The sequence below is a fragment of the Pseudopipra pipra genome, chromosome 3, assembly GCF_036250125.1.
Source record: "Pseudopipra pipra isolate bDixPip1 chromosome 3, bDixPip1.hap1, whole genome shotgun sequence".
NCBI lineage: Eukaryota > Metazoa > Chordata > Aves > Passeriformes > Pipridae > Pseudopipra > Pseudopipra pipra.
The window spans coordinates 10,372,445-10,397,458 of NC_087551.1; the positions used below are offsets into that span (position 1 = coordinate 10,372,445).

Sequence of the window (25,014 nt, forward strand, 5' to 3'; positions counted from 1 at the left end):
ACTGTTTTTCTTTAGTTTTCATTTAAAATACACTTTAGAGATAAGCACAAAAGACTTCTTTTTTTTTCCCCCCCCAGGTCAGATACAATGGACTTGTCCTGAAAGAATTTAACCTTACCTTTTAGCTGTTCTCCAGAAACACTACAAAAACAAAGTTTTCCGCACGCTGGGAAGAACAGAAACAAAACTGAAGCTTTAAAATTCGGGCCCAGTGGGCTGCAGGTCTCCTGTCCCAAAGCCAAACACTTGGCTCATCCCTGCCAGGCTGCACCACACAGCTACAGCCCATCACTTCAACACCTTCTTCTGTTCTTTTTTTTTTGACCATGCCAATACATGCAGAGTATGATAGCACTGTTGAGAATATCAACACGTGAGAAGTTGAAAAGCCTTTTTAAGTTGGTATCATCTGCACTATGGGATTTGACCAGACAGCTCCTTCCACTGAAAGCCTGACAACGAAATACAGGTTTTCCCTTATCCATGAATTAGCTGACTGTGTAATTTCAAAGATAAATATTTACAAATATTTACAAAAATATTTGAAAATCTCCTAAGAAGTAAAGGCACACAACGCTTTTCCTGGTTTACAAATACGAAATATATTTCTGTAGAGTGATAACAACAAAAAAATTACCAATAAAACCTTAACTAAAATTTCCCTCTCTTTGACCTACATATTTACTTGTACATTGTTTTCAGGAAGTTTCTGAATTCTGAGTATCAGCAAGGCTGCTCCCTGGCATGAAATTCCCTTACCCAAGGAGTGCACAGGATAAACAGGTAAAGCAGACTAAGTCAAACTAGAAGTTCAAGACACAGGGAGGTCAGCAAAGGTTTCTGTGAATTTATCCCTGATGAAAAAACTCCATAGATAGTGCTAGCTGCTTCCTGCTCAGATGGAAAGGAATTCATGTTGCCATTGTAGATCATGTTTCAACGTTGAATAAATGGTTGTTTTTTAGAATACACTGACATCTTCCAATGAAAAGACAAAACAAATTGGATTTAATTCTGTCTTCATAGCCATGCTGCCAAATCCAGTCCCTCCTGCTCCAGACACAACACACTCAGCAACATGATACACCACAGTTTCCTACAGTTTTATAATACAGAATGTTTAAGTAATTTTACTAATCTTTTTTGCTGTAACTGGTATTCACTGTGAAAATACTGATATGATAATATATTTAAATTATTCCATATTTTTAAGATGGAAAGACGTACTTGCTAGAGATTAATAGAGGCAAAACAGCCTCAGACGAAAGAGAGAAAGGAAAGCAGAACTAAAAAGGTTTAATTGTTTTTGCAGAAGTGTTCACATCTTTCATTGCAAATCTAGAAAATTTCTCAGAGCCACAAGGAAATACTTCTGTTGGTGATAGCTGATCAATTGGTGGATGAAGATTTTGTTTCATTTAGAGCCTCAGAGGAACAAATTCCCTCTGTTTTAATCAACATAGAAGTATTTTTCCATTATTTGTATTACAACTTCTATCAGTGTTCAACCTTCACCAAAAAACTGCACTCCTCTTGAATTTCCATCTTGTATTAAAAACCAAGAAGTCAGAGTGTAAAATACAAAGTAAGAGGGCTTTGCACAGGACGAAACAGGACACCCCTCCAGCACTAGAGGGGAACAATCAGCAAACTCTCAGCTTTTATTTAAGGATAATGTTACAGGCACAGCTATTACAATGTCACTGAGTTAACATGAGACAAATACCTCAGTAAAAATCCCTTTCACAGCACACCCTTTCTTCTCACCCCCCTTCTTATAATTGGCAACAAAAAGACTAAATAGTGTGACCTACCAAAAGAAGCAGGGAAATGCTGCCACTCAAAGAATCAGTGTGTGATTTCAGAGGGAGACAAGACCAAGAAGAGGTAGGACAGGAAAAGATGAACAGTCATCTTCTCTGAGGATGGACAGCAAACATATTAGTTTCACAAACAAACTTCTTTTTACTGCATCAGTTGAACTTGGAAGGTGGCTTTTTGAGGTGAGAGCTGAACAACCAGCAGTCTTTCACAAATATTTGTGCAACAAACCACACTGAGGAGTATTCACATCAAGTCCAGGTACCTACAGTGCTTAAGGTAGTCTTTGTCAGGCTAAATTTGCCCCCTGAATCGACCCTGAGTCACTCCCTGGAGAAGCCTCTCCCTCCACTGACTACACAAGGAACCTACAGAGATGAGACTCAACACACAACATTCAGAAGCAATTCTGATGGCCAAATATTAGGTGGGGATAAATCTTCCCAGATTTAGCACCTTCCCTTGTACTTCCTGGAGGCAGCTGTTTGAATTTTTTGTTTTGATGTTGTTTTCTTCACTCTTTTTATTCAGACTGCCCGTCAGGTCACATTAATTTTGTATCCTCCTAAGTAAAAAGATCTTTTCCAAGGTTACCTCTGACATCCTGGATACAAGCTCCATGAACACGTTTCCCAGTCTCCACAAAACTTGAAGATATAGCCAAAAGATGTGTAAGTCTATCAGGATCCACAGGAGAGAGGGAAAAACCCACCCTGCTTGCAGATGAAGGCTGCTATGGGTCCAGCCAAGCTGAGGAAGAATGAAGCACTGCCATGTCTCAGGAGAACAGCATCCATCAGAAATTTCACTAGTATTTTGGCACTGTGCTTGGAAAAGAAATCCTCTCCTTCAGCTGCTGTTGGGAGGGGGAACAAACTAAACCCCAAGCAACTCCACTCATTTCACTGCAATTCACATTTTCTGACATTATCCCAAGCCCTTGCATAGCAGGAAAACAGGCAGCCAATGGAATGAGGGAAGATGGGCATCACATAGGAAAGCTGGAATTCAAGTGCTTATGAAAGCAAATAAACCTCTGCAATATTTTCAAAATCCCTGCTGTAACAACATCTGTTTGAAGCACTGACATTGCCACCTTTCAGTTACCTCCTCAGTGAAACACAAGCCATTAGTACAACAGATCCAGAATTCATCACCCAGAGCCTTCTCTCTCTCTCTCTGGACTCCTTTACAAAAAACAAGGACACCTCAGAGATGGAGCTTTAGGTGAACAATCGAAAAACCCGCAGGGATTTGCCCCAGGAAGTTTGACCCCAGGCAGGCTTTGCACGGACGAGCCCAGGGAAGAGCCTGCGAACCTGCGCCTCAGGCGCACACACGGCACAGAGAACGAGCAGATCAAACGTTTACTTTCACTAATTCTTAGTAGATTTTTTTCTGCTGGAAAAGTGTTTTAGTTGATGGCCCACTGTATCTTTCATATGCTTCTCTATTCAGTCAGCTCCACATCTTCCTGGCAATTGATGGGGTTTTTTTTAATATATATATATACACATCTCAATCTGAATTTATAGATCTAATTATTGCTAATCTGACTTAGTTTCTTTCTTCTAACCAGCTCGTAAGTCCACAGCAAAATAGAGTTCCTTCTGTGAAATTCAGCAGAATTATCTTCCTCAAGCCCATGGCAACAAGCCTGTGGCTTTCTTTTTGAAGAAGGAGAAAAAAAGAAACTATTTTGAATCTCAGACCCTGAAATTAGAAACAAATAACCCTCCCAAAAATCAGTAGAAGCCCCTTTTACTTTAGATGCTGAAAATTAGCCTTTGCCAAGTGAACATAACAAGTTATTTAGATAGAACAGAGTAATATTTTCTGTTTCAATGTTTATATTTGTAGGAGTTCTCCCAGAAGAAAGCTATCCCACTCAAAGATTTATTTCCACCCCCTGCCCCAGTTTCCCAGTATACAGTAAGTTAGGTTTTACTGCTTCTGGCCACTTGGTCCTTCCTTATGTGAAATAGGAAAAAAAAAAAAAAAAAAGAAAGAATCATGGTATGCTTACAGTTTAAGTTCTCATTGACTTTTTTGTTGACTTTATCAAACTTAACAGCCCCTCAGAAAAAAGCTTTAGTTTATTTTGATCGTTGAAAACAAAAAAAGGTTATGAAGAACTAGTAATTCCAACATCCCTGGGTGAGAGGCATGATAAACCCTTCAGAACCATGACCATCAGCCACTGCCAGCACCATCTCTTACTGCAGGTTCCCAGCAGAGCCTCCTCCAGTTACACAAGGAGCCAAACTGAGGTCCTCTCCCCCTTCCCAGAAAACTCCCCTATGCCAGTGCTGGCAACCACTGGAGTCCTCTCCACTAATCTGGCCACAAATCAACCCAGTAAAGCAAACAAACCCCTTTCTGGGATAGGAAAGGAGCAGGGAAGGATAGCAAACAGCTTGGCAGTTTGTACCTGCTCGAGCATGATGCATAACTGCAATCTTAACCCATGTGGCAATTTTTTTCAGGATAATATTACCTTAATCATAGTACTAACCACTCTCATACCCCTGAGGAGCAGGATGCTGTTGTACCTGGGACTCCAACATGATTCTGGAATCACTGGAGGCTTTGCCAAACAGGGAAGGGAAATTACATGCCCTTGGTGCCACAAGGGATGTCTAAACACAGTTCTGAGCTGGTTCTGTTCTTACATCTGCAGCCATGGCCTTGAGGTCTGTGTGCAATGCATTTTCCATGTTTTAGAAAATTTTGTTTCAAGTCCAGAAAAGGACTGTTAAGAGTTGCTTCCTGGATAAGTTGAAGGCCAGGGAAGTTAGGAGAATATTGTATCATTTTATATTTCTACTTTCCAAGCAGAAGTACAAAAGAGTTCATTACCAGTGTTCATTTGAAACACATCTAGAAGTAGAGATCCATTTGTATTTCAGTGAACAGCACTTTTACACAGGCACATTCCAATGTCAGAAACTGTTCTCCCAAAGCTAAAGAAGTACAAAGGAATAAGGCACTGATAAGCACTGAGCAAATCATTAAAAATTAGTTTCTCCTCAGGTAAATGGCATTGACATTGTAGTGGGGATTAGATATGCCTCTTGTTTCAGCATCTTGGAATCAAAGCAATAAAAAAACCTTACAAAAATTATTTGAGAAGTACATGCAGGCAGTGTGACAGTGTTTAAGATCACCATGGTACCTGACTGCAATGCTGTTGCAAAGATGACAGTGACAGCAAGCCAGAAATCTGGAGGTTTTTCAAACAAGACAAGCTTCAAGGCTCCCTTTCAGATGCTGATTCAGGTGGAAAGAGGAGGCAAGTGCAGAAAGAAAAGATGTGATGATGATTGTGTTCGGTCCTGGGGATGAAACAACCCCAGGGTGATGCAGCTCACCCTAATAAACAATTCAGTACTTTGAAAGCACTATGTAATCCCTCCCCTTAAAACATTTCCTTAATCTAGGAGTTACTAGAAATTAAATGCTAGAGGAGAATTAAAACCTTTGAAGATGCACAAATAAAGTACAAAAAAGCATCTTTGTAAGGTTAGGATTGGGACTTGTCCTTCATAAGCATGATATATGGGATTAACCCATAGAATCACAAAACCAATTAGGTTGGAAAAGACCTCTGAGATCCTCGAGTTCAACCTATCACCATGTCAACTAGACCATGGCACTATATACTACCTCCAGTCTTTCCTTAAAGACCTCCAGGGACAGTGACTTCACCACCTCACTGGGCAGCCCAGTTTGATCACCCTTTCTGTGATGTAATTCTACCTAAAAAATCCAGAAAATACTTCAGAAAGAAGTATAATAAAATAATACAGAAAGAAGTGAAGTATTTTCATTTTCCTGCACTCCTGTGAGGAGAGAGACAAACAAAAAGAGCCGTGGACAGGAAAAAGCTGCTATGGCAAATATTTAATGAGAATAGTGATTTCGTAATTAAATAGCAAATTATAAGCTCTGCACTGCCCCCCTCTACATCCCTAACATGGAAACAACTGTCTGTATCCCACTCCTGTGCTGGGACACATTAGAATTACTACCCAAATGTGACATGTTTAATAACATAGAAATAAACCAAGAGGAACACAGATAGCATTGGTACCAACACAAGTAAAGCAGCCCTCTGCATTTCTTTTCTAGTGCCTACTGGATTTCCATTATCACAGAGTATTCTGATTTGGAAGGGACTTACAAGGATCATCAAAGTGCAACTCCTGGCCCTGCACAGTACAGCCCCAAGAGTCACACCCTGAGAGTGTTGTCCAAATGCCTCTCGAACTCAGACACACCTGGTGCTGCAACCACTTCCCTGGGGAGGCTGTTCCAGCACCCAACCACCCTATGGATGAAGAACCTCTTCCTAATATCCAACCTAAATCTCCCCTGACACAACTTCATACCATTCCCTCGGGTCCTGTCACTTGTCACCACAGAGAAGAGATCAGTGCCTGCCCCTCCTTTGTCCCTCACAAGGAAGTTGTAACTGCAGCGAGGTCTCCCCTCAGTCACCAAGTGCCCTGAGCCACTCCTCACATGGCCCTTCATCATCTTTCCTGCCCTCCTTTGGACACTCTAGATTAAATAGCTTAATATCCTTCTTACATTGTGGTGCCCAAAACTCCCACAATATTCAGGGTGAGGCTGCCCCAGTGCAGAGCACAGCAGGACAATCCCCTCCCTTGACCAGATGGTGATGCTTTGCCTGATGCTCCCCCTGGACACGGTTGGCCCTCCTGGCTGCCAAGCACTGCTGACTCATGTTGAACTTGCCATGGACCAGGACCCCCAGGTCCCTTCCTGCAGTTGCTCTCCAGGATTGCCCCATCCCAGGTGCAGAATCGAGCACTTGTCTTTGTTAAACTTCACAAACTTGGTGATTGTCCAGCCTTTTGTCGAGGTCTCTCTTCAGGGCTTCTCTGCCTTGAAGGGAGAGAGCTCCTCCCAGTTCAGTACCAGCGACAAACTTACTTAGTATGCCTTCCAGTCCTGTGTCCAAGGCATTTATGAAGATGTTGAAGAGCACAGAGTCTAGGACAGAGCCCTCTGGAACCCCACTAGTGACCAGTTGCCAGCCTGATGTCACCCCGTTCACTACAGCCCATACAGAATTCTGTCCCTGCAGGAACCTCAGAAGAAATACTCTCTGGGTATCTATCTCCAGGGCCTCCTCCACTCTGGAAATTTCTCTGGGTGTCAGTAATTGATAATTTGCTCCTGGCACACCCACACACAGCTGTGTGAGTTTGAACACAAGTTTCCAAAAAAAGGCCATGGGCATGTATGTATGTATGTGAGGGGGTGAGCTACACGAGTACCCAACACGTTCCAATGACTCAAACCAGAGTGAAAACTTCAGAGGTAAGAGGCAAGAGGAGACAAAGTGAAAAGCAGAAAAAGACAGAATAGCTTCGTTTTACCCAGATGTTTATGCAAGTGGAAGGCTGCACATGAAAACAAATATATTCAGAATTTATCAGGGGTACAGAGACATGCCATTAGCTTTGTAAAGCGTGACTTTTTTGGCTCATGAGTACAGCACTTACAGTGATAAAACACCCATGACCATAAAACATTTTTTCTGTTTAAGCTATTACTTTAATACCAAAAAATACCCTGGAAGGACATGAAAATGTCCCCCTGCTTATCCAGAAATATAGACTATCCATGTAAAGCACTTTGCTCTGATTAAAAAAAAGCCACATCTTTTCCTCAACATCTGACTCATTGCTTTTCACCTGATTTGTCCCGAGTTAGTACCAGCCAAGTCTAAAGGCTGAACACAAGCGTAAAAGATGAAGGTGTGTTTGTAACAGAGGAGTGAGAAACTATGGACAAAAGGCATCTTCATCATTTCAAGTGTAAGAGATTTGAATATGTTAGTTTTCAGCACAAAACAACATGGTGACCCAACTCTTCCCTCCATCAAAAGCATCACTGAGTGTCAAAAGGATGCTGTCCTTTGCATGAGCAATGCTCGTAGAGTTAAGCATGTTTACCACTGTGGAAAGGAAAAAAAAAAAATAATTATTTCAATATGCAACATGCAGAGCTGGTCTTCTCTAAATAAATGGACCCATTTGTTCATGTACGTCCATCTTCAGCTCTCAACATTTATTTTCAAGTAAGGCCAACTCAAAAGTAAAAGTCTAAAGAGGAAAGCTTCAATGCAGGCTACAAACAGATGACAGATGAAGTACGGGGAGGAGGAAAGGAGAGGAGAAGAGATGATGGCCCTTTGGTTTGCTGATATTTAATGAGGCATCTGAAGACTTCATCCAGTGTGTGCACAATCGATTCTCTCGGTAAATCTATTAAACCCCTTGACAGCATCCTGTTTGAAGCTGAGATTGCCACATGATTCACTAGTCCAAAGGGGAAAAAACATCAGAAAGAAGCAGCAGTGTCCTCGTGCACCCCGGAGCCCCGAGTCGCGTCACCAGCGTGCGATACCACTGGCACAGACTGACGTACAATCGTAACTGACAGCGGTTTGCACATCTCCACTGCAACCACAGCTCACTTAAAATGCAAATGTGTTCACTTTTAAGCTGCCCCCTGCCCAATTCTAATCGAGTCTCCAGGGTAATAAGCCCCAGCTGTGTTCATGTGTACCTCAACCAGCAAAGCTGATTCTCAGTATAATCATCATCATGAACAAAATTTAAACAGTTTAGCTACATAAATGCATCACATAAAGCTCATTATTTCAAATATATTAGAAGATGCAGGTGACAAGTAATTCCTCTATATTCCATCCTTGTTTTTAAAGCCCTGCTTTGATATTGCAGTTCACTAAATTCACACAAGTAGTACAGGCAAAGAGTTTCACACACAGTTTCAAGTGAAGATTTCATACACTGCTTCAAAGAAAAAAAACACCAAACCACATACAACCCTAAGAACACAACCTATTCACAGTTTCCCAGAAAAATAAGCTGTGCCACAGAGAAAGAACAACGTGCTGTTTTCATAACACATCACTGGTCTCAATACAAATAACATAAAGCAACAGAACATGGAGACACCTTGTAAACCTGAACCTTCCCCAGGACAGCCTCCATACCTTCATGTAGTCATGGGCAGCTTTGACCTGGGACAGTTTGTGGTCCTTTGCTGTGTTACATAACTCAAATAAAGACAAAAAACACTCAGCGCCTCTGCTGAAACAAAGGAAGGAACTAAGTTTGAAGATGAAGTCAAGGGAACGAAAAGATGGAGGAAAGAGGCAGAACAGCACCTTGAGGGCACGGGGGCAGAAGGGAAAAGAAGAGAGGCAGAAGAAATGAAACAGAAGCAGCAGAGAAAGGCAAGGGAGAAACAGCAAGACTCACATCAGCAAGGCATACACTGCTGCTGCCCAGAGGTGATCTGCACCTCAGGACCTGCTGGACTCCAAGCCCACACCAGGACTCGGACATCTCTGCTGGACTCTGCTACTCCTACTGACTGTTCTCGAGCAGTCCCTGATGTAGCACCTACCCTGGAAATAGTCCCCTGTCTACCAGTGAACTCATCATAACTCATGCCCAGGCAATGTTCAAGTGATGGCCTATCAGTTCGAAAAGCAGTATCTCAAAACAAATCCCCTATCTTGGCTTGCTACATCTTCGACAGATGTTCCAAGGAAAACAACCTGTCTCCCCTGTCAGAGATGACAGGCTCTTCCTCGGCCAAACACAGCTCAGTGCTAATTGCTCTGTAATGTCTTTCCTGCCCAGCTTTTCAGTCTTACAACATACTCACTTTATTCAAGAAAAAAAAAGAAAGTACCCACCGAGGATGCACTTCAGTGGCAGCTGGGCAGGCTCTGGTTTCCAAAATCACAGGTGCATTACATCTATCCTACTACACCAGCATAAATTAGATTTTTCTGCATGATTGCCTACACCTTTAGAGAGGCCTGAGATTCACCTTCTTGATAAGAGTGCATACAATATAACCAAATGATTACATTTCACTAGGTATAAAATGCTATTGCTTCACAACTGAAAATCTGGAAAAGGCAAGATGTTAAGAAAAGGATGAGGCTGAATAATACATAGACTGGCATGGAGCACGAGTCCCTGGGGAATCCACTTCAGATAAAAGGCAGCGTTTGACTCAGGTTCTAACAACAGGGAAAGGAAAGAGAAGCACTAAAAGCCATTTCCCAGATTTTGCTTGGGGAGTTATTAATGATCTGCTCCAATGCACGTCCACCTCAGATTTTCTTTGGCTGGAGAAATCCCACTAATGTTTTCTCCAGTGGCTTATGGATATCGTGAGTGTTCTGCCTTTACAGCGCATGGAACCATTACACAAACATATCTGCACACAGGTAAATGTTCTTGCGTGCACAGAGGAGGTCCAAGCCCACATTTTTCCAGGTGATCACTCACTGTATGTTGCCTGTTTTTTTCCAGGCTTAGTCTGAGGCACTTGGGGTCTGGTTTGCAGAAGGACTGATGTCTGTCACCGCTGTGGGTGCACAGTCACTGGTGACACCACGAAGGCTCCGCATTCTGGGAACTTGGGCTGAGGGTTTTTCAATCTGTGCACGAAAATTAGTGGAAATCCTTGTGTTTTAGTTCTCTGCCTTCAGACTGTATCCTGGAAATGGGAATTATAATAGTATCATAACCGATTATAAGTATTTACTTATGAGTTTTTTATGGCAGTAATAGAGGTTCTATAGGAGCCTCCAAAACAATAACTACTATTAAAATAAACCACGGTGGAATTAATAATTTTATATTCAATGCACACTGAAAACAAATGTTAAATAAAGAGAGAATGAATGAAGAAGACAAATTACTTAACAGCACCCTTTCAACAAACCCCTTATTATTCTGGGCAGTGAATGAAACAGGCAGTGTGGGAGAGAAAACAAACACACAACCAGAGCCAAGCAAAGGGCACAGAAGAAAGGAGGGCGCAGAGGAGCTGTGCTCAGGCAGGGAATGGTGCCAAATGGGGAAGGCAGTGAGACAGCAAAGGGAAAGCCCTGGTGACAACTCCCTGCCTGAAGGAGAAAGCTCTGTCCTCCAAGCGAGCTGTTGGACACTGCTGTCACTTCTTAGGATGGGAGATCACAAGCCAGGCTGACCCAGAGCACAACAAGCATTTGAAGTCACGTGCAAGGTCCTGGCTGACGGCAAATCTCACACACCCCGTTTGCACAAAAAAGTACTCACCATCCTCAGCCCTCCGGCCAGGTGCTCTGAATGCTGCCCTGAGAGAAAAGCATGAACTGAAATCTCTCTCCTAAGACCCAGAAGAATTTGTAGAGAGCTCTACAAGCTCTCATGCAAACAGGGGGTGCAAGAGACGCGCAAAAAGGGGCAGAAGGAACGAGGCTGTGTCGCAGGCTTGGAGAGCGGCATCGCACCTCTGACAGCCCCTTCCAAAAATCCTCTTCCAAAGAAGAAGAAAAGCAACATCCAATGCTCTTTGAAAGAAACAGAGAAAAAGTCGATGGTTTAGAATAAAATACAAAGATCTGCTAAGCACAGTTTTTTTACCAGGTAGCTTCTGCACAAAGTCAACATCCCCCAAGAAACTCAAAGGCCACCGGGATGTGACAGCATCATCCAACACAAAAGTCCCTCAAACTAAGCTCTCCTCCAGCAGCTCTGGAGAACAGTCTCCTTCAGAGGTGAGCAAGTCTTTTTGATCTCCAGGCTCTGTGCCTGGAAAAATAAGCCTCTCTTCTTCACTGTCCCCTTCCCTGGAGAGAAGCTTCAAGCCCTTGACACTGATCCATTTGTTCATCATCTTTCAAATCCTTGCTCTCAGCTGCAGGTACTGTCTTTCTTCTGTTTCTCCTGCCTTAGCATCCACTAAGCTTGACTTATAGAGGAAAGTTATGAACCAACACATCCAGAACGTGATGATACTTCAGTGCTCTTGGATCACAGCTTATCTGTGCTGTTAACTGTCATGCAAAGCATTTGGTATGCTTAAACCTGCAAGTAATTCTGCTTTTAATGCTTGTTTCATTTGACTTTAAAAAGAAATGCACATTTAAAGAGGTTTTCTTTATAATTTCATTTATAACTTGCATTAATTTTACCCCAAGAGTTTTGATTTAAGGCAAATGCAGGTCTCTCACTAAGCAGCCTGCACTTCTTTGGCTGACAGTTTAATGACATGCACTCAACTACACTTCCCACAATATAAATGGAGGTGCTGCATTTCTCTTCTGCTTTTGCCTCCCAGAAAATGAAGGCTGAGACACTTTGCCTCCTCTGCCCTGAGCTGAACAAAGCAACGAGGTTTTATCTGTACCATTCAGTTGAGAAGAGCAGTTGTCAAGCCATCATTAATCACTATGCAGTTTAGACAGAGGGTGGAATTTGCCTCACCAAATCCTGGGCTCCTAGAGCTCACCTAGTAATGCTTGCTTTCCTTTGGAGTCCATACAAATTCTTTGATGGAATTATCCAAAGCAGACACCTAAACCAAACCAGGTTTATTGTTCCCTCAAACAGCCTGGGTTTCTCCATGTCCTCTCTGGTGAGCTCTGGGTGACCAGCTGGATGCAGACGTGGCTAATTGCTCAGCTTGAATCTTCAATGAGAAGGAGCACGTGAATCCAACACCTCTTTTTCACGTTCTCACAGCAGACCGTATCACAAAAGCCAATTTTGTCAAGTGTTGAGTTTGTTCTCATCGTATAATCAAGATATTTGTAGGCAGGAACAGGTTCCAGTCTAATTAAGTTTGATCAGACTTGAGCTTTCTCCCAGACAGTTGCACTTCATAGCTGTCTCGGAGCATCATGGTGATATTTACTGAGAAAAGCAAGAGCTCCATTTCCATAAAAGCAGGCAGTTTAAAATTAGCTGCAGATAACTCAGAATGACTGCTTAGAGCAGAAATGTAATTTTCTGAAAGGGGTTATTGGTTGTGACCATGATGCACTGCACTCATGATCTGTCATACCTCATTACTTCAGAGCAAGTAAGTCACGCCAGTGTAACTGGCTCTAACTGGATACGTTAGAGACTCTCCTCAACGCCGAGTTCTTTTAAGATGTTGCCTTCCAGGCTGAAGTCTTCCAAAAAAAAAGCAATTATCAAACTAATTTTCTCAAGTCCTGTGGCATATTTACAGGTTAAATGGAATGAAATTTTTTAATAGTTCTTAAAGCAGAGCTTCACTTTTGAGGACAATTCAACAGAAACGGAATCAATTGACTGAAAAGTTTATTGCCTGTAAGCATTCAAATACCACTTCAGAGGCTTAAAAAAATCTGGATATTATAGCAGCTTTGCATGTTCAACCAAGATTCAGAAGCTGACTGAGAATTTATTCTAATTCCAGGAGTAATTTGTGAATATCTCATTTGGTTGGGCCACTGCAAATTAAATACAGGGCAAGCACGTCCCTCATTTGCATTGGTGGAGCTTGGCCATATTAGGACACGAGGAAACTTTATTCTTTTCATCTCGTATCTGCCTATCTAACTCCACCTAATGCAGTCTGGGAACTCAACTTACAATGCCATAATCTTCACTAGGTCTCCATGGATGCAATTTATTACAATTCCAGCATTAGGAATGTGACAATGCACACAAGGAGGACAGATTCTCAGCAAAGAGATCCTTTAGTTGTGCAGGATTGGGGTAAAAAGCACTAGAAAGTTATTTCTGTACATAAACCAAGAGATTTTATATCCTCCTCATGACTTAAAAGAAAAAAAAAAGAAAACTTAACTGAAAAATTGGCATCAAGTATGGCTACTTTTAAAATTGGGACTATATTTAAAGCATTTATTAACCAAATTAAGCATATGCAATTTAAATTATGCTTTCATTGTCTTATTAACATATTAATGAATATACATCAGTGAGTTGAACTAAAAATATATTGAAGATTTGCATGTCTGATTATCTTTCTGGAGTTTTGCAACTGATAATTTGAAAGGAGAACAGAAAAAAACCCCTCTTTGTCAAGGTCTATGCAAAATTACAGCTTCACGAGGTTTATTAATCAAAGGATTGTTTTGTATCTTTTGTAAGTCCACAAAGAGACTAAAGATCTCTTTCTAAATGAAGAGGATTTGCTCTTGGAATTATGTTCAAAGTAGTAATTTCCTCAAGTAGTATATAGGACAATGATGTCTTAACCAAAAGCACTTGCCAGTGACCTCCTCCCAACCATCTCCTTCCAGAGAAAAGCAGGGAAATTTATGCTTCACCACACTGTCTCAGTGAGCATTTTCAAAACAAGCAAAAAGAAAAAAAAAAACAGAACAGATGCACGCAAGGAATCAGACAAAGATATTTAAGGATGAAATTGTTGACAGCAACCAACTTCTTGTAACCATTGAATGAAAAACAAATAATCAACCAACCAAACAATAAACCAGTTTATTTGTTAAAGCTGTAAGTCAGGACTCTCTTGCTGTTCCCAGACTTAGAGCATCACTCCAGGAAACTCAGCCAGGCTGTGGTTCAGCTTGCCATACTTCCAACCTAGCACTAGACAAAATAATCAGACAACTAATAGGACCAGTATTTCAATTATGTTTCTCATTAGTGCTGTCACAAATGTATACAGCTGAGGAATTTTCTAGAAACAAAGAATAACAACACTGTTAAAATACCAAGATTCCCCTGTTCTTGCAATCTTAGCATATTCCCACCTCCAGATACCATTTTAAATCATTTCCATATCAGATACCTTTTCCACACTTCTCCAGAGAAAGTCTACAATATCCAACAGCCGTGTCTCTCATTTTCTATTCCTCCTCCATTCCCTGAAGACAAACTGGCGCTTCAGAGAAGTTACCCTCAGTGCTCAAGGAAAGCTGCCTCGTTTTTGTTCAACAGATGACTAGCAAGGATTTAAAATGGTGGATCTTTGAAGATGTATGCTTAAATGAGCATTTTTTTTCAAGGCAAGGCAGAGTTCTCAATTTATTTTGCTCAGTTTTCCCCCACTCTGTCCCTTCAACAAATTGATCCACACCAAAAATAATCTGGGCGAAAAAACAAAAGGGTGGGGAGGGAACAAAAAAATTTCATTTGGACTCAGTCAACCACTTTCAGTTCCATAAACATGTCACTGCTGGGAGAGCACAAGGGTGAGAACAAATAGCAAAGGTGGGGAAATTTTCAAGTCCACCTCACAGCAAGACCTGAAACCTAAAACAACCAACTCAGACCCACACGTGATTTTCTGTGGCAGTTCTATTTACTGCCTTTCTTTCAGTCTATGTTTTTAACAGGATGAAGCCAGAATACTAAGGCACAGACAAATCCATTTAGGGTAAGTGAGCCTGCAAATGGAGATGAAATGTTTGAATTTGTTCAGTGCAAATTCCCACCAGTCATGTGCTGAAAACCTGACCAATAAAACACGGAAGTTGGTACTTGCAAAAAAAGCCTTGTTGCCTACAGTCTTAATTAATTCTCTTGGGAAAGTGCATGAGCCTCTTCCAAAATTTCTCTGCTGGCATCTAGAAGTCCCTAGGTAGCACTGCTGGTAGTATAAAGCAGCAAGAGCAACTGCAGCACCAGTGGGAGTTTGCTTATATCCAAACACGGACAAGTATTCCAAGTACTTCACATGTGGATTAACTACATTTCTGTACAGGGAGCTCACAGTGTCTCAGCCTTAGTGCTCAGTTACCAATTTCCAAGGACAGCTTTGTACACCAGCAAATTCCAGCCTGTAAAATCACTCAGTCAGGGATTTTGTATATGCAATGATAAGAAGAAAAGGAAAGGAAAAAAGATAAGTTTATCTTTTTTTCCTTTTTAACTAGGATGAGACATATGAGTAGAGGCACAAGAAGGATGGAAAGTCAGAGTTTGCTAGAACTTAGAACAGAAATATCTGCTCAATGAATAGATTACACAGAGTACTACCCACAAATTGCATTCTCCCTTTGCTCATGTCTTCTGCTACCTGATGTTTTCACAGAACTGTTCACCCTGTGGGAATTCAATTCATGAAGAAAGGTGGAAAAACAAAGCTGCTGGCAGATAACACACACACTGCTCAACAGAAGTGACACAGGTTCATTCTTCCCTCAAAAAGCTAATACATGCTGAGAAACATGGCAAGTTTAATGGTACAGTTTGTGGTGGTTTTGCTTTGCCACTGTGGACTGTGTTGTTTCTTCTGTTGCATCAGTTCTTGCACAGCCAAAGCTGGAGTCCAGCTTTTATAGAAAGTATATATATATATGTATATTTAAGACAGAATAAATAGAATCCAAAGGATTAAGCAGCAAAGAAGAGTGTAAATTACAAGTGCTTCTCCCCAGTTACGTGCCAGCTTTCTGATTTTGTGTCTTCTGATACCTTCTCCTGCAATAGCTCTTCCTAATCAAAATAAATTGAGAACCTGTTCCAATATACATCCCTGAATGCTAATACTCAGGGATCTCAAAAGAGACCATGACAAACCTGAAATGATCTCCAAAGCATTTTTCAGCAGCAACATGGCATAGTGTCAAGGAGGGGAAGCCTGGCCAACTGGCAAAACAACAATTTTAAATGTATTTGGCCAGGCTAGGCCTGTAAAAACAAGATGCTTTGTCAGCCAATGCAGTGGGCACTTACGTTCATAACGACTCCTTTTTTCCCCGAGTTTTCTAAGAACAAATTACTTGTTAATGTTGATACTCAAGTCCTCTGAAGAACACAGATGGACAACACAACCAGAGCTAAGAGGCAAAGAGGCTTTGATTTGTTGTATACAGGCTCGGCTCTCCAGCAAAGAAATTTGCCGCTTTTAAAATGTTTTCTGAAAATCATGCAAAACTTCTGACTTTTGTTAAAAAGATGCTAGTGGAGATTATAATTTTCAGTCCTTCAACTATGCTTCCCTTCTTTGAAGGCCTCCTAGGTTAAATATTTTTCACAAAATATATTTATCCCAAGAAAAATTAGTTTAGAAAACAGAACACATTCACTTCCACACCCAAACTACATGCTGCTTGTTAGTCCTTGACAGCTGCCAACATGGCAGCAAATAGATCCAATCTTTGCATTGCAAAGTTGCTTTCTAATAAGCCAGGAACTGATCACATCAGGCAAGTGTGGTCCCCTCTGCCTCCTGCCCCAGGCTTGGCACTAGTAAAATGAGAAATGGTAGTATTTTTTAATCCACCTTTTCCGTTTCAGTTTTATCTCACCTTCTGCAAATCCTAAAGACCTTCCACTGCACACATTAAAGCTCCATTTTTGCAAGCCTTACACTACATTTCACTTCAAATAAAGACTAGTTTTGCTGCATGGTCACGCAGCCAAATGGTGCCAGTCTGCACGTGGCATTTTGTGCAAATGCAATGCTTTCATTTGCATGTTTGCTGTCTCCACACAGCTCCAAGTCCATGGTGGTAGGGAATTGCACAGACAGTGCGATCACCTGCGATTATTTACACAACAGCAGCAGCACAAGGGTCACACAGAAACTGCTCTGCCAATCTACTTCAAACAGAACAATTCCTTTGGTGATGGGGGATATACAATTTAGGGTCAACGGATTAACCAGTTAATGCAAAGTGATGAGGAAGCAGAAGAAGCTGATAACCATCCTCTAAGCTCACCAGTGACACAGGAACTTGCTTATTAGAGAACAGAGCCAGAGTTGTGGAGGTTTGGGATGTCATCGGCCATCCTTGCATCCACCTTCTGCAAGGTGTTCTTTTTAAATGCTGCCAGTTTTTTGCCCCACAATATTCAGTATCACAGTTCCCAAAAAACGGCTCTTCTTCTGCTGAAACTAAACTCCCTGTCTCCCGACACAGGAGTTCCTGAATTCACAGTGGAAGAAAGCACAAAGTACAAGAGTCACAGAAACACACGCTCAGCTCAATCTTCCACGTGAGGTTTGGTGAAAAGAGACGGAACTGAAACACACACAGCAACTGGACTAAACCAGGAGCATGAAACCATCCACTTCACCTTAAAGGCTCAGGTCTGTTGAGGTGGAGACTCTCACCATATGCCTGACTGCAGTGACTTTAGCCAGCTTGAGTTTTGAGGATCTCCAGCACGCACTTCTGCAAACTTCTAGGGTAACCTACTCCAGCACCGTGGGAATAGCGAAGGAAAGGTTGAAAAGTTATGGGAATGCTTTCAGTAAGGGAGTCAGGGTAAGGATTTGGGGCTGCTAGTTTAGGGTAGCTACCAGCTGCTTCTGGGGGCAAGGGAGCTGGTCGTAAACCAAGGTGAGGACTTCTAGAAAGGCCATTAAGCAGACAACACAGGGATGATAAGACTGGAGAGCAGAAGGAAGAACAGGTCCTTCTGACTAACTCAAACGTGGTGGCAGCTCCAAAAAAGGTACAGCTGAGTGATGAAACACATTTGCTGGGGACAATTTTCAACAGACAGGTCTGCTGAACCCAGCTGCCCCTTCCCAGAATTATCACAGTATACATCCCTTGGCTGCAAGAGACGGCTCTGGAGGGCGTTCCATCAAAGCCATGCCACATTTTATTGCTGCATGAGAACGCCAGATTGATGTTAGGATTGCAAAATATTTGTTGACATCACGAGATATACAACAGATGGCAAGTCCCCTGTCACAATGTCCAAGATCTCAATGTATTGTCTGAGAAGGTAAAAAATTTCAAGAGTCCAAACCTGAATCTGAATTTAGGCAGAATTAAGGCAGTAAAAATGCATCACTACAGTACCATCTCTCTTCATACAGCTCATCTACAATTAATGCAGAATTTTCCCTGTAATACCCTGAGCTTAGCTACAATCAAAAATATTTAAGTCTGACATAAATTATTCTATTTAACTACTTCAGCAAATCCAGTTCCAGAGTAAAGACAGCTGACAAGGAATATATGAGTATGCATGTACCTGCACATCCATATATGCATATGTTTCCAAATAAACAAGGATGGAAACTGTTAGCACTATTAATTGTAGAATATCCTTGCTCCATATGGGAACAGATGAGGTAAAAAATACTATTAAATATATACAGTGGAAAAGTAACAGTTTGAGTCAGACAGTTATTTAACAACCTCAATTTAATGCTCTTATCTCCATAACATACACAGCACATTTCACATCGCAAGGGCCACAAATAACAAAATTCTCTTCTTGTTCCCTAAATTTCTCCTCACTTTCAGAAGAAGGTAACAAAAACTGAACTGTTGAAGCAAAGGACTATAGAGAGTACCCTGCAGAGGATTAAGTAAATAACTGAGTTGAGTCAGTCAACTGTGTTCCAGTTTCCTCTGTGCCGAGTGACCTGCTGCCCTCTCCATTTTTTATTTGCTTTTGCACTGTACTGCCTTATGTAACTGTTCCCTCCAGCTCACAAATTTCCAAGGTGAACAAAAGCTCAAGTGATTATATTCGGCTTGGCCACAAAGGTGATTTTTTTTCCACTAACTTCTACTTACCGGGTTCTATAATTTTAATCACACAGAAATATTAAGCCCATCGAAGTTAAGTTGATTAATTTGGCTCCAAAACGCCTGTGCTTTCCCATTTTTGACCGCAACAATATTTCTGATAATGTTAATAACTACAAAGATTATGATGGATTATGGCTGGAAACGAAAAATGGTTTGGTGGTTGTTTTTCCTTCCCCTTCGCAGGACGGGCTGATGTTATTTTGGTTCAGGTATCTAGAAGTGCTTTTCATCTCCTTATGCATCGCTTTGCTGATATACCACAAAAAGTGGTCTGTCTTTTCAAACAGCTTCTACATAAAAAAGACTGGAGGACCATGATCTGAGGTCACTTTCAGCAATATCTCTGTAGCAGCCTGACCCAGAGTAACTCGGAGGCAAAAGCAAGCGCAGCCATAATCCTTCCTCCCCATGGCATGAGTTTACTCATGATGTTCTCTTGATCTGACCTTTCCACGACGGTGACAGCTATTGCTGAGGATAACTGTAGCCAGGGGAAACCAGATCCTCAGCAGCATTCAGTCTGCAATCCTACCAAGGTAATGAGATTTTTAGAAGATAAATTCTAAGGGTTTTTTTTATTACACTGTGGAAGCATGTTCAATTTTAATATTTGTCAATGTGTGTGAATGCTGTAAACAACCATAATTTGTTTATAGTGCAGATGACAGAAATTTCAGCCTGAATTTGTGTAGAACAGACATAATTAATGAGTCAGAAAAAAATTTATCTTCTAGAAGTTTACTTTGAGACCTCCTTCACTCCTTCCCAGAACATAAAAAGAATTAAATCTTCATAGTCATACAAACAAAAACTTGATGAGATTTCAAGCTCCAGACCTGGTAACATTTTACCTCCTACATATAGCACATGACAATTGTCTACATTCCTTATGAACATTTTCCACTCCTGAATTAACAGAATTATTACCTGAATTATTATTATTTTTTCTGAATTACCAAGGTCTGGACCCAGCCATTAGCAGAGATCAGGTGTGATATATCTAAGGTGAACTCCAGCTGACAGTTCTTATTTTTTCAGCACCAGATATGTTGTTTCACTGGTAAAGGTGCACCTCATTGAACGAGTCCTTCCATCAAAAAGTATTTTATCTCACTGTGGAGAGTTTAAAGTGACAATCAAAATATAGTCAGAACTACCACATATTAGATTTTCAATTTATCAAAAGTCTGTTATTAATGCTTGTCTGTTCTTTAAAGAAAGATGCTTGTTTTATATGAAGATACATATCTGTGGTCATTTCAGACCAGAAAAATAATATGGAATGAAAGGCTGCCCTTAAATTTGAAAGAAATAACCCTAATTTCTTAATTTATACATAGCTTTTGTTATTTGCCATATAATGGTATTTACCTACTGTATATTATTAGCTAATTGTTGTGACACCTCTGTCAGGTAGATGTTTTAAAAAAGAAAGAGAAGAGATACACAATGTTTTGGGGAAAACTCCTCTAATTCATAATCCTGATGTGATATCTTCAGGTCTTTCTGGGAAGAATCCTGCAGTGGAATCCCAATTTCATGTTAAAGTAGGGCAGAAAACACTCTTTTCTCACAGAACATGCTTTAACATCCAACAAAATTCCAACAGAAGTGATATCACATGGATTACCAGTATCTTAAACACTGAAGAGAAACACATGTGAAAATACCCACTCTGTTAAAAAAAGCAAAAAAGCCAAGAACAAATTCTCAGGCTAATCTGTAACATCTGATGAGTCTCAGATACTAAACTGCAAAATACATAATGCTGCAAGGAAGTAAAACTCCCTGGCAAATCAGCCCAGAACACTGTAGGGAAAAACACATCCCCGAGGGAGAGGCACATCTCATGAGGAAAGTAACGTGGCAAAGTCCATAAAACAAGTTTAAATATAACCTTAATGCCAAGCCACAGCGCAAAAGCAAGGCATTAATTTTCTGTTAATGGCAAGGTCAGCTATAAATCTGTGACTGAAATCTGCAGGTAAGCCAACATTGCACAGCAGCAGCTGCTCACCATATGGAGCAGCTCTGGTGCAGAGGGGCAGGAAGGGCAGGAGAAGGATGGCGCTCCAGCCCACTCCGCCATCCCTCCTGGCAGACTGATGGCCGGTTGGAATTTCATGCCAAAAGAGCTTTCCAGCGATGCCCAGAGAGGGAGAACAAGATTAAAAACGACGTAAAGGAGGGGGCAGGTAGCTACTGATGTCTTAAGAGAAAGCCAGCAAGTTGTAGAGATACAGGAGGATAAAACCACTGTGCCAAGGAAAAGATGGGCTGCTCAAAAGGGAAGAATGGGCTGGCAGTGATGAGTGCTGAATATCATGAGAGGAAGGCAAATGCAGGCTGAAGTGCAACTGCTTCAGGATTTTGTTTTCAATCATATTGTTAAAGAAAATGGGCTTTCAAAACAAAGCACTTCGTGGCTAGCACGTTCATCTGCCTTTACCCAGGATGTGTAAAGACCACAACGCCAGCATAAAGGAGACTTTAAATGTTGCTGTAAAAGCTTTACTGAAGAAGAGTTCAAACTGCAAGTTACAGATCCTGAACCAAATTTTTCAAAGTTTGAGCATGGTGTTTTCAAATGTTTCTTATTACAATGTTTCTAAGAGCACTTAGGGGAAAGGGTTCTTTTTTTTTATTATCAGTAATGCCAAGGCTAGTAAGAATGAATGCAAGTTGTGATGGATTCTCAAACTCAGAAATATCTCTCTCTGATGAGAAAACATTCATGAAATTCAACAAAATTCATGTAAACTCAGTTTACAGGCATTTATGATGAACCAGTCACTCTCAGTTCCCCATTTCTAACCATATTAGGTCTCACACATACAGCCTTTCCATCATGAAAGAACTAACTGATTAAGACTCAGAGATGGCAAGCAGGAAGGAAGGTTACTTATTGAAGCAGAAGGAGCAGATGCCCCACCAAACAGCCTGGCCTTCTGCTGGGCAGAGATCTAAATGCAATCCAGAGACATTGAGAATAATCAGAGTGACTTCTGGAAAGGTACATTTTCTACAGAGCATTTCTTTGCTTCTGCTGAAACATGAAATATTAATGTCAACTCATTACATATCAGTGCATTTGTATACTCCCCCGTTATCAAGTGTCCAAATGAAAAGTCTGTTGTGAATAATTTACTCCTGAATCATCAGCCAGCTTTCTTCTGTGAAGCTACATCTTCCCTATTCACCAAATTCCATCTATGACTGGCATTTTAGAAAATATATTCTCTGTTAAATTGCAGAAAGGTACCACTTTATGTGTATTTGATGTGCTACGAAACTTGAACTTTAGAACAGAGAAATGTGCTACCAATAAAGTAAAAATACATTTATAAAGACTATAAAACATGACAGTTTCAAGTTTGTAGGTTGGATCCAGCATGCAACAACTACTTGTTCAACCTCCAGAAGAAATCTCTGCAACCACCCTTCTAGGAAGTCCCCAAACACATGTGGGGTTACCAAAACTCATCCCACCACACGAGTGTGTAGCCTGATGCAGACTGCCTCAACCAAAAGCTCTACAGCAGAGAACTTACTAAATCCAAAGCTAAAGACTATGTGAAACCACAGCTCTTTAAAATAAACATAGATTCTTACTCAAGTGGTGACAATGCTAATTGCTCCATGATTACATAATTATTTAAATTATTTAATTTGCACCAAGCGTCAGACTTGGTGACAGCTCACTGCTGTCCTCAGCGAAGGAGGCAAGAGTTGTGTTTGATGGCAGTTCAAAAAATGCATTCACACAAGCACTTCCCTTTGAAATATGAAGCTGCATTGCTCAAATAATTCATTTTGATTTTGTTGTGGGGCTCTTCGGTAACAGAAATTACAGCATCTCGGAAATGTGCGTTCTTCCTCCGTGTTCACATTCCCTCACTCTCACTGCACAGGGTGAAGGAAATATAAATGTACTTGCTCATTGCTCTTACTGTAACAATCCATTACTGGGGGAAAAACCAATTTCAAACCAAGAGTCACTAACAACATAATTCCCTTATGAAATGCAACAGCGATTCCGAGTTAAAGATGCTTTTTTTTAAAGAGCACAGGTATTTTTCCCATTTCCTCACTAATGTACTCAATGTACTCATTATAATGTACTCCCTGTAACTTTTTTTAAAACAGCTTTCTCCATATGGTACTAATAGAATATAACCATTTCCAATCTCAAGATTGTGAGCAGAAAACTCCACTTCTTTGGGGTTAGGAAAAAACCTAAAGCCACACACCATTATTGTATTGGTCACTGCAGAGATCCACGAGTGGAAGGCAGAGGGTCTGCACTCAGGAAGGATAAGCTTTCAGAGACTGTGAAGAAAAGTAAACTAACAGAATGACTACAACAATATATACTGTCTCTGCAGGATCCCAGTTTACTTGTATTTTATTGTACATTATTCTGGTCTTGGTCTAGCCAGGCAGTTTCGAGTCAATCATTCAGTATGCACAGGAACATCCCAGGTGGGTACATATATTGAGGTATTCCTAATTCAGGTACTCTTGCTATAAGCTACTCAAACATTATAAAATACAAGGAAACTTGCTAAATGTTAACTATCAGCATCAAAACACCAAAATTAGCTCATGGTGATTTGCAGTAGCTACTGCTAAGAAATGAGGTTTTAAAATTTAGTAACACATTGCAGAGGGAAAAGATACCAAATTGAAACACATTTCCTGTTAGAAAATGACAGCAAAATTGAAGATGGGAAGCTATGTCTTTAGCTGTACATTCATATGAACCATGAAGATTAAAAAAGATATGCAGTGTTCAGCACTGACAGATCTATATATAGAGAGAGATATCTTTCAGGCAGATAAGGCCAGATTGCATAACGTGACAGGTAATAAAGACGTACTTCTCACATAAAAATAGGTGTTATGTAAAATAAAAATGGGTCTTTCCCCTCACTTGTTCTAAAATGTAAGGGATGTTTGATCTTCATAATTTGTTAACTTCACTTTTCCAGCTTCTACAATGCAGATATTACCTAATTTTAGTGTTTGATTAAAAAAAAAAGACTAATTGACTTCACAGTACATGAATACAAACAGAATTACAAGATAATGTTTGATATCTACATCCTCTGATTTTTCAAGCTTAATGTAATTAAGAGAGCTGTCAATACGTATATGAAGATATAAAAAAAGGGAAAAATTGCATTCACCACCCAGAATGTTTCTTTCTATGTAGAGATGGACCAGAATTTCAAGTACACTTAAAGGCCCAGTGGTGAAAAATAATCTGACTTGATTCGGATGCAGTGAATTCATCAACAGGTAAAATGTCTCAGCACTTACACAGTTACATCACTTACATAGTATATTTTGCAATCACTTACACAATATATTACTCAGCACTTACACAGTATATTTTGCAAAAGAAAGCTTACCTGCCCATTTTTTCCCACTTCCATTTCAACTATGGCAACAGGAGTGTTTATCTGATCGACGTGTCTCAACTGTGACTTCAGATCCACTCGCCAGTTCATGTTTTTCAAGACATTATCCCAGCGGCTCTGATTGATCAGGCTCTCATGGATACTAGTTCGGTGGTTCTTCCAAAATTTTGCAATGACTGCAGCTTGATCTGATGTGATGCCACCTTGTTTTTTGGTTTGGGCGGTGAGGAAAGCTTCCAGCTGATTCAAATCCATGTCCGCTGAAGCAATTGACTGTAGGGAAAATAAAAGGAGCAAAAGGGAAAAGCTTGCTCAAAACCACTCCTTAACTGTCTACCGAAAGGTCAGATCTTTAGGGTCTGACAAATATTGATCTTAAAGGGGTAGTACAAACAAATC

The 25,014-nt window shown here is 40.7% G+C and overlaps 2 protein-coding genes across 2 annotated transcripts in view; both read right to left on the minus strand.

Annotated features, from left to right (window-relative positions):
* Nucleotides 1–24,695, minus strand: part of B3GNT2 (UDP-GlcNAc:betaGal beta-1,3-N-acetylglucosaminyltransferase 2) — a 79,862-nt gene extending 55,167 nt beyond the window's left edge. The window contains exon 1 of the mRNA XM_064647710.1: nucleotides 24,607–24,695. The gene's annotated coding sequence lies outside the window, so the exon portion shown is untranslated. The remainder of the gene's footprint in view (nucleotides 1–24,606) is intronic.
* The window catches only part of COMMD1 (copper metabolism domain containing 1), a 67,901-nt gene that overhangs the window by 24,230 nt on the left and 18,657 nt on the right, over nucleotides 1–25,014 (minus strand). Inside the window, exon 2 of the mRNA XM_064647719.1 lies at nucleotides 24,607–24,888. Within this exon, the coding sequence (XP_064503789.1) occupies nucleotides 24,607–24,888 (282 nt within the window). The remainder of the gene's footprint in view (nucleotides 1–24,606; nucleotides 24,889–25,014) is intronic.